At 26.4% G+C, this 14,196-nt stretch overlaps 1 protein-coding gene across 1 annotated transcript in view; it reads left to right on the forward strand.

The window, feature by feature from the left end:
• The first annotated feature begins 264 nt into the window (after positions 1-264).
• LOC126906922 (calbindin-32) overlaps positions 265-14,196 on the forward strand; it is a 47,993-nt gene continuing 34,061 nt past the window's right edge. The window contains exons 1-2 of the mRNA XM_050687866.1: positions 265-445; positions 11,530-11,701. Coding sequence (XP_050543823.1) covers positions 11,533-11,701 — 169 coding nt within the window. The 5' untranslated portion in view covers positions 265-445; positions 11,530-11,532. The remainder of the gene's footprint in view (positions 446-11,529; positions 11,702-14,196) is intronic.

A 14,196-nucleotide genomic window follows, 5' to 3' on the forward strand; every position in this document is an offset into this window, starting at 1 on the left:
TGATCACGGCGGAGGTGTAATGTTCACCCCATTTTATCAATTTTTTGGATTATAATTAAAACGGGAACGCGTTACAATAACGTGAATCAAGTGAACGGATAAAATATTAAAGACCACCGACTGCAGAGTAGTTTTTGGTTTCGAGGTATTATCGTGTGAAAACTGAACTTAAAAAAAAATAACCCATGAGTGTTATGCCGCATTAGGGGGCTGCGCATGCGCGTTCTCAATATGGATAAAATAGCCCGGGTGGTGGCAAGCAGCAAGCAAAGTTTAGTTCTCCACGGCGAGTTCAGGTATTCACACTGTCCTTCATCGGACTTCGAACTGCTAAATATTATTGTTATTTTCGATCGAGTATAAAACATAAACAAACAAAACGAATTATTTGCTGTGATATAATCACATCAATTAAGAAAAGAAAGGAATTCAGAAAAACACTCAGGTAAATTGTACGAAACAACATAATTTTTACTTTATTTTTGAAACTCGATGTTAGTTTTTAATTTTAATTGGATGAGTGGAATATATTCCACTATTTTCATAAGCGATTATTTTTCAGTAATCTCTTATGAGTGCTACACGTGTAAAATAGAGATTTTGTTGTGGTTTTTTGTTACATTTGATGGATTAGTTATAAAATGTCAAAAGTTTTTGTTACTTGAGATTTTGATCGGTTTCGAAAAAAGTTTTTGTTTATAATATCGTAACTATTTACAACTTAAACCGCATTTCATCAGTTACACTCAACTATCAAGTAAATTGTGATTTTGTAGAATTTCGTTGGAAAGAACGTTTATTAGTATATTTTTCATTCATAAAAGTGAATTTTGAAAATGACATTCCCGGTTTTTACATGTGATATTTAATTTCATAAAAGAATTGAAGATAAATTATTATTATTTGAAATTCACTTGAAGCATTCTGAAATATAAATTATAATTGCGGTTTTATATTCGAATATTTGTTAACGTTATAGAGAAGTTATTAATAACTTGAATATTTATTTATTTTGAGTATCTTAAATTGAGTACTTTTATTAAATGTTTTTTTTTAGTATTATTTTTATTTATCCACTAAAAAGAACAAATATATTTTCAACTTTTTCAAATAGTCTTGTTGTAATAATTGAAATACCGTACAATAATAATAATGATAATGAATTAAATAAAGAATTCTACATTTATTTTTTAACAAAATTTAACAATTACACTCTTGTTATACTTTTGTTAAACCTATATGTATACTCTTTTGTATTAATTTTGTCTGTACTTTATGCCTAATAGGCGTTTATTATTAAAAAAAAAAAAAAAAAATGCTACTGTAATTAAAATAACGAATAGCATAATTTGATAATTCAAATTGTATCAGGTGATAAATTTCTCGGAGCATCTTCTAAAACGTATGTTACGGTAGGTCAGGTACGCATTAAAAATTTCAGTTTTAGATTATTAATTTTCTGCAATTCAGAGTCATACCCCAGTTTCATATTATCTATTGAAATATTTTAAGACTACCCTTTTACCGTTTTTCCTTCGCTTTTCGGTTTGGTGTCAATCGATGGTTGATTTTTTGAATAGCAATGCTAATGGAATTTGAAATGAAAACATTCCTTTTTTCCATCTTATAACTTAAACCCGTTGTACGTAGAATCACGATGCATTTTGTAATATACGACACTTGCGTATACAACTAGGTTTTTATAAAGAATAAGATAAATTAAAAGAAAATATATTGTACTTGTCGAAAGTCGGAATAATACAATATATATAAAAGAGTCAAAAAAACTGCGAGGAAATTTTACAAAGAAAATATAATCTACTGTTACTTCAGTATGACTTTTTTTTTTCTTTGATAGAATTATTTACAAAGGAGCACAGGATACAGCAATCGGATTAGGGTTTTTCGCTACAACTTTTTTATGTACACCCGTATTAAATTGCATTTTATCACGTGATCAGAATATAATTAGATGATTTGCACTAATGTGAATAAAAAGCTGTTCGAATCAATAACAGTTGAACTAAATATGACAAGCACTAAATAAATGTTGTTTTGTAAACGTTTCGAATAATTTTTGGTTGCATTAAAGCATAAAGGGCGGTTGTCTTTTGATTAAAACGGCAAACAAGTTGAATTAGATTTTGGATTAAAGAAAGCTGTAGTCACAAAACGCTTAAATTTTATTTTATATAATAATATCTTTTACTAGGAACTGAAAAGTGAAAGCAAATGAAAAAAATAATTAAAAGAAACTTCTTCGTATATAAAAAACACCAAACTTTAAAGCTTATAATGACATACGATAAAAATCAGTTAGCCTCATAAAATGTATTATATTGAGAGTCGTTTAGTTATGTTGTTGATAGCAGTACATTTTAATAATATTTTGTATAAATTACATTAACTGCTAGTTTTTAATTGTAATAAAATATATATATATATATAATTAAGATAATTTTATATTTATTTTCAGTGCTCTTTTAGCAATAGCTTTTTGATTTATATGAATTTTTAAAAGTGGCGTATTTACAGGAGACAAGTTGGGCAACTTCATCTCAGAGCTATTTTTTTGTATATAGATATTTTGTATTGCATGAAAAAAATAAAAATAGTTATAATAGATTTATTTTCATTGATCAAAAAAAAGGACCATTTATAGATAATTATTATTTACAACCTTATCTGATTTTCAAGTAGTAAGTATTTAAACTACTCTGATTAGAGCAGTTAATGGTAGATTTTATATACTGACCATGGTATAATTTTCTTAACAGTTAAATGATAACTTGAATCTCGTTAAAACAAAAATTTAAGTATAATGCAGGAACGGATTGGCTTATTGTACTACTGTAATACAACATAGTGAGCTAGTAATCATTGTGCCTACAACCGATAAGCTAACGGCTCCCGGCCGAGTACTAAGAAGGTTCTGCAGTCACGATTATTAACAATTTATTTATTAATTTTTTAATATTTGATTAATTTGAAAAAAATGGATTAATTTTAATATTGTACAATAAATAGTTACACAAACATAATTACAATGAATCCATATAAATAGTTTATAGGGGCTAAAATAATTTAAAGTTTATTTACCAGGGGGGGCTTACATTATTATAACTACAAAAAAAATTACCAAAAAAAAGCTTTTTGTAGCGATATCGATTCAGTGGTGTACTAAGAACATAAAAGATCTTACGCCTGTCTTTTATTTAAAATTTGGCTAAAAGGAGTGAGGGGCGTAGTAACAATGAAAAAATTCAGAATATTGTGGAAGCGGTATAGGTGGGAAAAGTATGATAAGAAGCTTTTAAAATCACTATCATTTAACGATTTTATGCAAATAAAAGGAATTGTTGGTTTATTCCAAAAGCAACATCAATTCTTATTTCCTTAATTATATCCTTACAACTAGTTTTATGATGTATAAGTATAATACATGATTAAATACATATTATAGAAATTAAATTTTATATGGAATTGGTATTCTATATTTTATAATATAATTTTTACACAGAAATTATAAACAACTATAAAGTTATTGTATATTCGTTACCTCTATGGCAAACGTGTATCAAATTTGTAAGTATGAATTTATCAACAAAAAAAAAGAGTAACATAACTATTTAACTCGATTATTCTGACCTTCGTTAGTTCATTATTATATTATCGCCAATTTTCGACATTTTTTCAATTTTTTTTACTTAAAACTGCCATAACTATTTTAAAAATTATCGAATCAATATAATTTTTTATTATAGATACCTTAGCCATTTATTTATCATTTGATATATTTTTGTGAATAATTGACCCTTAACATACCCACAGGAAGGGATTCAAAATGACAACTTTTCACAAAAAATTAACTTTTGAAAGTGTTTCGGAAAGACAGACACTTTTATATATACCTTAAATTAAAGCTTATGTAATATAATTTATTTTGAAAAAAAAATTGGACCTCTACACTTGTCTTCGTGGTGAAAACGGACATCAAAGTTAAAGAAAAACTTACGATTTCCGTGAAAAATTCTCGATTTTATACTTTTTAAATTTATATTGCTATAACAATTTATTTTTGTTCTTAATTATATGTAAATACTTAATTTTTAATAACAAGTAATAATATTAAAACATAGAAGTGTTAGAAAAATCTAATTGCACATTTGAAAACATTGCGAAAAGTTGATTCAGAAAAGTATATTTTTGTTTCTGATGAATGTTCCTTGTAGTTCAGTGTGTAAAACTTATAACTTTGTAACAAATATTTTTTATTGAAAAGTATTGCATCAAGCCCTTTAAATTTTTATACGCGTTAAAAGTAAGAAATATTCAACTACTTAATTATTTTTATAATATCTCCGTAAATATTACAATATTAAATTATTGAATATCAATTTCATACTAAATTTAATTGATATAATTATTATTTATTCATATATTATAATTATAAATCAAATAACTAATCGAGATAAAATTAAGGGAATAAGAGTTATTGTTGCTTTTGAAATAATCTACCAATTTCTTTAAAATTAAACACATTTTATCTACCAACATGTGTGATGATCAAAAATTATAAAAAAACTCCCTATTATGAAATAAATAATTAACCAACATTCTTCATACAGAAAATTAAAACCATTAATTTCTAATGTTTTTTTTGTGACTGTGAACGCCCAATCTCAGCTCTCGCTGGACCGATTTCGATGAGCAATACGTCAAAATATCACATTACCCTCAAAAATTGAAAAAAGATTCCGTCATTCAACGTAAAAAAAAAATTTCGGACATTATTTTGTCTTCAAGGTGAAAATGGTTACCGTATGCTATTTTTGTGTGAAAATTATCGATTTTAGATTTTGTATTTTTAATTTTAAAATGCTATAACTTTTTGAAAAATGTATGGGTTAATAGAATTTTTTTATGAGAAATAATATTTATATACTTATTTCATTCGACATAATTTTTTTTAAATCGGACTATTTAATTTAATACGGGGGGGGGGGTTAAAAACTTAAAAATACATATAGAAAGTAGAACTTTTTCAACTTAATTTTTGAAAGTGTTCCGGACCTATTCTACACATTCCATTAAAACATAACTTACCCTAATATTATTTAAAAAGTCAACTAATCATTTTTTTTGAATATGCGTGTTACAAAAATATATCTAGAAATAAAAATTAGTGATTTAAAATCATTATAAAATGCAACTACAACACATAAACCGAATAGCGTTTACTATTTGCTATGATGCGTCGGTAACGTCGCGACGTTATCATCATCAGCGTTAATCGAATTTTGACACGCAAACCGTAAAAGTTCATTAATTATACATATTCTCAGTGACGTCATCAGTAAAAAGGTGACGTCAAATTTCTTTGTTTTATTTTAACAATTTTGTAGATGAATTTTATAACGAACTGTAATTTCCGTTTTAGTCTTAAGAATTAAATCTACTTCTTGCGACTATTAGGAAACGTGTTACAATTTTTCATATTTTTAACTAATAAGTAATTATTATCGTATGATTGTGATTTACTCTTAATAATTCATAACGAATTGTGTTCAATCTTTCTTGTTTTTAATACATCCTAAATTATTAAAAGACCTTACCGCAATATTATTTGACCTGACTACATGATTTCTCACGTATAAATACCGAACATCATTTATCTATTGCAAAACCCTCAGATTGCCTTATAAGTTTTTCAAAATATTTCTTTTAAAAATCGCTCAGTAATTCAGATTTTTTATTATTTATTTATTTTTTACTTTTATTCAAAATTCCTGTATAAAATAACCCAATAAACTTTATTTTTTCAGTTCCTCTTTTTTTTAACACATTCGTTTTTATTTTATTTTACTTATCAAATTAATTTAGATACAATGTTTTTATCGAATCCATTTATTTTGTTTTTTCTACAAAATTTTTCTGATTATTGTATGTGAGAGAAGTTTTGGTTGAGGTAATATCAATATTCTAGTACGTTCTTACTGCATAGTAAATTTTTTTTTATAGTTTTGGGTGTACTTATTCTTTATTATTATTTCACAATATAAATAAACTTTAAATGTTTTCTTGAGAGTATTATTTGATTGAAACGGAACGTTTCAGATTTTTTTTGTAAATATTTTGATAGTGTGACGATATACTTTAATGAATGTTTGTTTCCTCCGAAATATAATTTATTTTTCTATGACTTAATAGTGACGTAGCCAGAATTCCATAATGGGAAGGAACATTGTAAATTATCTACTAAACTTTATTTTTTTAACCTTTTTTTTTTACTCATCGTTTTATTTTAGAAATTAATATTGTTGTCAATGAGAGTAATGGGTCCCTCCTTCCTACACCACTGTTGAATAATTAAAAAATTAGATATTCTAAAATTATAACTTCCAACATATGATTCCTTTTTTTACAAAATAATGAATTGATGAATATTACATACATTTTTTTATTATTGTTATATTATTATGACAAACCTAATAAGAAATTTAGAGTACTACAAAATAAAGGAAAATTGTGCAAGATTTAAAAATATAACTAGAATTTAAAAATGGCACCAAAATGAATTTAACTGTTTATTATAGGCATACAAAAATAGCTCGAAGGATTCTTATATTCATTATTTAAAATCAAAATATTTAATTTCTTAATTATATTTTAACATTGAAACTGTGAATGAATGTATTTATGTATAATTTATTGAACTATTTTCTAAATGAGTTTAACGTGGAAAATTATTAGTGTCGTTCAAATAACGCCTATTGATTTTTGTTTTCACAGAACTACTGAAAACTTATTGTTCAATTATTAAAGTAACTTAAATATTTATATTTATGTTTGATCGACTTAACACTTGGAATCAAGATTAAACAATGTAATTGAATTTATCATAACTAAATAAGATCCTTAAAGAGCAATATTGTTTTATAGTGTTTATAAGATTTAAGAATTGATTTAAGTGGTGCATGAAAAAGGCAGTAATATTTTTTTATAATTCTTTAACATTATTACAAAATAATTTTGAGTAAAGTGTAAAGGGGATAAGTATTTTTAAATTTTAATAATTATTAAATATTGTGTTTATTTTGAATGATAATTAAAATAATCAATTATATGTTATATTATATTGTTTAAATGAATTCTAAACAATAAAATATACTTTTTCAATTAAGATAATTTTTAACTGAATGGTTTATAATAACCCAAAATGCAAATAAAATAATATCTGAGTATTTAAATAATCAAAAACATTAAAATTATTGATTATTGATATTATTTTATTTGCATTTCGGATTATTGAATACTTAAAAATAAATGGAATCAGCAATTGATCAATATTGACCAATATTAATCTAAACTATTTCATTATTATAAGCTGAGTACTAAATTTGCGTGACTTTTGATTATTTGCAATATTTTGACTCTTCGAGGCTACGAATTACTTACTTTAATTATTTTTGCCACGGAAAAGTGTCGGGTTGATGTATTACCATTAGTAGTAAAATAGTAAAAAAAAATGTAAAATGTAAATGTGAGATTAAACAATATATTGTTTAAAATTTAAAGTATACTTAAATAAATCTTAAATGTACTTTAGATGTTAAACTTTTGTAAACAATTACTGCTGTGGCATATATATCATAAAATATAGGAATTATTTTTCTATTAAAAAATGTGTTTACAAAGTTTTTTCTCGGTACTCTTGTCGTCCAAGTTTTAATAGACTATGTCATAATTCATTCCATGTTTAATAAAAATTTAGATTTACGGAGAGTAAAACGCAATTTGACACGAACATTGTATTTTTAAAGCTATTAATACCGACTGTAATTAGTTCAGTACATAGCTGGAACGTATTTGATGGAATTGTCAGGGTCAGTTTTAATAGAAAACTATGATTTTTTTTTTCATGGCTAATAATGTTTATTAGCGATAAATCAATTTGTTAATTATTATTTAACACACTAAAAAAAAAAAAGTTTAAATGAAACAATACTTTTTAAACGTTAACTTTTTTTATAATAATATACTATGCATTGGGCTAATCCAATTACTTGTTTGTTTAAAAAAACACTATCAAATTATATTTTTCAGATTTCCATTTAAAATTAAAAGTAAACTTTGTTCTTGTACATACAGTTGATTTTGTTATACTTTTGTGGTTTAAGTTTGCGTGAAAAATTAATACATTGAGTTCTAAATTCTATAACGAACATTTCACGTAATTCAACAATTTTTTTCTCTTATAAACGTCATTAAAGAAAGAAAGAACGTCATTATAAAATATTTTATAGTAAATGCAGACATTTCACCTTACTATGCAGTTATGATTTCATAGAAATGTCGAGGGCGTAATAATTTAATAAAATCCAAACATATTTTTTAGAGACTAGATTTAACGTTTAAGCGTTTATATAAAATGTCTACCAATTATTATTTTTAAATAAATTACGTGTTAGATTTTCTTTGTAAACCCATATTTCCAGTTAAAAGTTCTAAATGAGCAAAGGAATATAAATTTATTTGTATTTTTTCATCACTGCGTATTTCATATTTTTATCATAAATGAATTGCAACTTATTTAAATACTTCTATAATAAAAACTTTTGATATTTTCAAGATTTTTTTTTAAAGCTGTTGAAAACTTTATTTTCACGTTCAGGCAAATTTAGATATTTTTATATTTAAACGTCGTCTCAGGCTATCAGAATAATCAGTTATTTGGGAAAACAATATTTGAATTTTTACAAAATTATATATTTTTCGGTATGTACGGGTGAAGAACTGAAAAATTACCCTTGTCCTTTCGAGGAAGCTTGGGAAATCGCTTGTTGATTTAATGTACATTTATATGGTTGTGTCAAAAGAAAAATGGGCTGTCAAGGAAGATCACACGTCTTATCTAAAATTGATTGTGCGAGCAATCCGAGTAGTTTTCATAAGAACGAAAATGAGTTGCCTGTCAATCATCAATAAAAGTCAATGGTGTTTTTAAATTGTATTGGCAAGTTATTTTCAACTTTTCGTGTTGTTGTTTGTTAGAAACACACACTAGATAACTATGTCTATTTTTCGAGTCGATAAGGGAAATCTTGTATCTCCCAAAAGCACACAAAGTAATTCCACGCGTATCTTGAAACTATTACTAGTTCCGATATCTGCAACAAATTGTTAATCTTCTGAACGCGTCATTTCACATAAATTTCTACAAAATTGTAGTTTTTTACTTGTCCTGTCCGCTTCTGCGTCTTGCTTACAACAAATAAAGCACAATGTTTTATTTAAACTCATTGGTATAAAAATTTAAATAGAGCTTATCTGCTTCGGTTTAAAACGAATACGAGCAACAGAGTGTTGTGAAAAAAAATGTTTTTATATAAAAAACAAAATAAATAAACGGCTAGGCAGGTGATTAATTATTACGGTTTCACAGGAAACTGTAAACAATGGGCCAAAACAAATTATGTACATTTACTAATGGCGGTTACATTAATTCTGAATTGAACGCCTCTCGTTCTCACACACTTGTTTTCAACTCGGATCTCGTCAAAACAAGTGATTGAACTATTATTATTATTATTATTATTATTATTATAACAAAAAAAGCGCTTGGAAGCTTTTGAGAAAATCCCTTCAGTTGTTTGTATGAAAATCATTCTTCCGTTCATTTTACTTTTGTAATGTCTTGTCACTGTTCTATCGACACGCTAAAAAAATTACACGGCACAATCACTGTGAGTCGAAAACAAACATAATCCTGACACATTACATTATTACCGTCGTCGTAGTGTCGCTTTTTGACGGGATTTATTGCGAAGAAATATTTAACGTCGCGTAGTGCTATGAAAAGCTACGCGAACCGTGTACATTTGACTTGTTTCTTAAAACAACCGTTTGTGTCGTATATAATAAAATAGATAGTTTTAAGGCTCGATGATTTTGACGATTGAGAACTAGTGGGAAATGTACGAGGCCTGTTGTCGAGCACAGTGTAGAATAAACACGTTTTCGCTATCAATGACAAAAGCTGCTGATGGTTTACAGTTTACAGGCCAAAATTTGTTATCGAATAATTAATTTGATAATAAAACTATTAATCTATTTAAAAATAGTACTTTAATCTTTTACGGATCATCGTTATAATGATAATCATTATTATTAACATGATGTTTTATTCGAGCGAGGGTTATATGTCTATGAGACCGCGGTGCGTTTTGGCCGGGTAAAAAATGGAAATTCGTCAAGGTATCTATATGCTTAAATTGTACACTTTTATGAATCATCAATATGCCGCGGAATGTACAACTCAACGATAAAAGTGCTATAACTTTGAGCGCAGTGATCCTTTTTTAGCGGCTTTTTATATACGAACTTTTATCTTAACATACCAAAATATTGTAACCATCTAACCTTTTAGTCCCGTCTTTAACGGATCAACCTTTGTAATAATTCGGGTAACATTTGTATTCCAAAATAATATAATTTTATGTTTTAGGATTTTTGCAATTTGTGTATTTTGAACGCAAATATAGTCAGTAAAATCATAAACAGTAATGTATTGCCAATGGCCGCGAGGTAATTGTTAGCTATCAAATTTATTAGCCATTCGATATATTTGTCAATTCGTTTAGTTTTTGATTCAATGAAATTCTGTACAGGTTTATAAATTATTAAAATTATTCCGTTGGTTAAACATGTAAAAAGTAATTTGAAATAAAAAATAAATCATTTTATCATGAGCGTATAGTAGCGAGTTTCAATATTGTTTGTTTTTGGCTAACGAGTGCAAAGTTACTTTACACAGTACGCTGAATTCGACTATAAAAAGATATTATACAGAGTAAAAAGATTAATGAAAAGTTCAAGGTTTTGTATAAACCCTTAGCAACAACGCTCGACCTACTGCGGCTATCAAAGAGTTGAACACTAAAATCCTAGTTTCCTACAGTTCATTTTTATTGTTGTTTTACTTTTAATATGACTTAATCTCCTAAAGTCGTTAGGTCGTGCACCGTCATCCAAGGTATAATAAAGAGGTGAAAACGTTTTCTTTATTTTTTTTTTGCTTTATGCGGTCAATGTAATACAGAAATCTCTAAGTATGATTTTAGGATTAAAAAGTTATTCCCGGGGAAAATTAATAAAGCGCCTAATTCATATTTCTTTAGCTTACTTGGAACGTATAAATGGCTAGCATCCTGTTTTCTGTTTGCGACTCGATAAAATAAAAAATACCAAGTGTTTTGCAAAAGCGGTGACGGCTACCGCAAACTACACATTGTCACGCATTCATAATAATGTTCAGCACATATTTACCTAATACCATTACACGTGATACATACAAAACAGAATTTAACCGGCTCTAAAAAAAAAAAACTAGGTTATCATTTGTTCAGTTTTATTCACATATCGCACGAATCACAGGGAAGTAAATGTATTGTTTATTGTTGTGGTGATTTATTCATCAGTCGTTTTATATACTTTGTTTTCGTTTTCTTATGAATCTCTATTTTTCAGAATATGAGTTTTTCATCGGAATCGGGAGCGGAAGCGGCTGCGGCTGCAAAAAAATTAAACTTAGAAAAAGCGACCAATTTCATGAAACAGTATAGGGATCCTCAAAGCAGAGAACTCAAAAAACTGTCAGCAAACCAATTTATGGACGTCTGGAGCCATTACGACAAAGATGGTAAGTTCACATTTTTAGTGCTTTTTAGATTTTGAAATGCACGTATTTTTATTGTTTTTTTTTTTTTTGTAATCTCTTTGTACAACAATTAAAGTGCAAGATACTCAATGTAAATTTGTATAATTAGTGTTTAGTTGAACGTAATAGCCACAGGATGATTACAACTTGTACAATAATTATTTAACTCAAAACCTTGTAGTAATTGTTTCTATTTAAATTTTATTTTTCGTTTCATTATAATAATGATAAAATCACCAAGTTTTTCAAATTTCAAATTCGTAGTAATTTCACGTAAAATAAAATTCAGGTAATTATTCCCATATTTATAATAGTTTTGATTTTTGAATTCTTATAATTGATATTTAATAAAGTAACTGGTCCAGTAATTGTACGGTTTACATTTTATTAAATTGTTTATTTTTAAAAGTTTAACTTAATTATAAAACCCGTAGTTACATCTAGTTACTTTTATATTCCCAATTGCATTAATAAATATAAACCTAGTTAAATTTTAAAAAAACTCAAGAGGTTTAAATTTAAATAATATTTTTTACTTTTTCTATTTATTTACCTAATTCCGACGGTAATTATTTATTTGGGTGCTGTGTAACTGGATCAATCGAATATATACTATTGGATTATGATTGTATAGCATAAATAATGGAATGAACTCAAATATTAATCGATAAATGTTCTATTATTTAGTTTATTTTGCGGTCTAGGTATTATAAATTTTTGTTATAAATCAATATTATTTTAGGCTAAATCATACTTATCATTATTATCTGATGTCATTGCTTTTTATACATGTAAATTAAAAATCAATAATACAATAGTCAATGGCGATGAAATTATAAATAAATATGTGCTTTTTGCAGATAATATTTTTTATCGCTTAAATTGAACGTGAATAGTTGAAAATTCTTTCACGACTTAGTCATTGCGGTTGTAAAATTTAAATTGTTATAAAATTATTATTTCGTTTTCACCCGTGTACGTTTGTGTGATGGATGTATTATTTTTTTTAAGGATTCGCGTGCCTATGTTCATAGTAATTATTTATTCATATATGTAAAAGTTTTAAAAAATATAAATAAATAACATTAAGCGAAGGAAGGCGTTTTCTATGATTTAAGGTCCAATCGATATTTTTATAAAGAACCAAACTCTTTTTTTGTGGAGTTCCCTGAAACGAAATCAAATATATAGTGTTCAGTAAGTAAGGAAATGGGTTTCTATTGTTCTCATTGTTTGTAACAATTTACTTGTTCCCTTACTTACTGAACACCCTGTATACGTTTCCGCTTCAAAGTATATCCTCATCAAGCCTTAATAGTTTACGCCGTTTCTCCCATGTACAGGTATAATCTATACTATGATATTTAATACTTCCGGCTTGTAACCCTTTTCCTGCATACAGAATTAAATTACACTATCGATCCCTACGGCTTAATACTTAAAATACACAGCAATTATTTACGATAAATTTGTGTGTGTACTGTAACAACAACAAATAATCGTAACTGATCCCTGTAGTTGAGAATATTTTTCGTGGAAACGGATTTCATAAACATACTTTGATACTACCGATACGTCATTTGGTTGCTAAAAAGTTTAAAAAAACTATATATATATAATAATTCGATTCAATTTTTTAATAAAAGAAAATTTAAGTGTTGCGATATGATATACAGTTGGAAAATTTATAAGAAATATCAAATATTTTAGTAAATGCATTTAATTTCAAAATGGCGCCATTTAATGACATAAATTTTTCTCTCAATGTCAAGCAATTTTATTTTAAATGATTAAATTTGTTCACGAATAAACTTTTATTTTATCTTTTATCTTTTAAAATAATCGCAATTTTTAACTAGTAACTCGATAAAAAAAAAAAATAGGCGATCACAATATACAGAGGAACAATCAGATAAATAGTTAATATTAATTTCCTGTTTGTGTATTTATTCAATCGTATGATTTATGTAATTTCCCTGGGAAGTTAAATTTGACGATTTAATCTATAGTATGAATAATATCTAATATTTTCATAATTTGTAGTCTTTGCTCTTGTTTATTATTTACTTTCGTTATGAAAATAATAATTTTGGAAAAATGGTACCCAATAAAACTAATGATAGTATTTTTATACTTTTTTGTAAATGTATACCTTAACATCATAAATTAGATTTACTGATTTATGTTCCTTCTAAAATTTATATGCTGCCGTAGTAAACAATCGATTATAATTGGTGATATTTTGTACTTTTAAACTAATGAAACTTTCGTATTAATTGTAATTTGTATAAAAAACATCAAAAAATGTATTTTCAAATATTATATTAAAACGATATCAGATGTTTTTGTACCATAAAATGCAAAGAGAAAAGTTAAATAACTATAAGATCTATGGCTGGTATTTGTCGTTTGAAGTAATTAAATTGAAGTATAATTGAACTTGAGGTAATTAAATTTTTGTAAAAAATAGGAATTAA

This window comes from Daktulosphaira vitifoliae, unplaced genomic scaffold (genome assembly GCF_025091365.1).
Source record: "Daktulosphaira vitifoliae isolate Bord-2020 unplaced genomic scaffold, ASM2509136v1 Scaffold_5, whole genome shotgun sequence".
Classification (NCBI taxonomy): Eukaryota; Metazoa; Arthropoda; class Insecta; order Hemiptera; family Phylloxeridae; genus Daktulosphaira; species Daktulosphaira vitifoliae.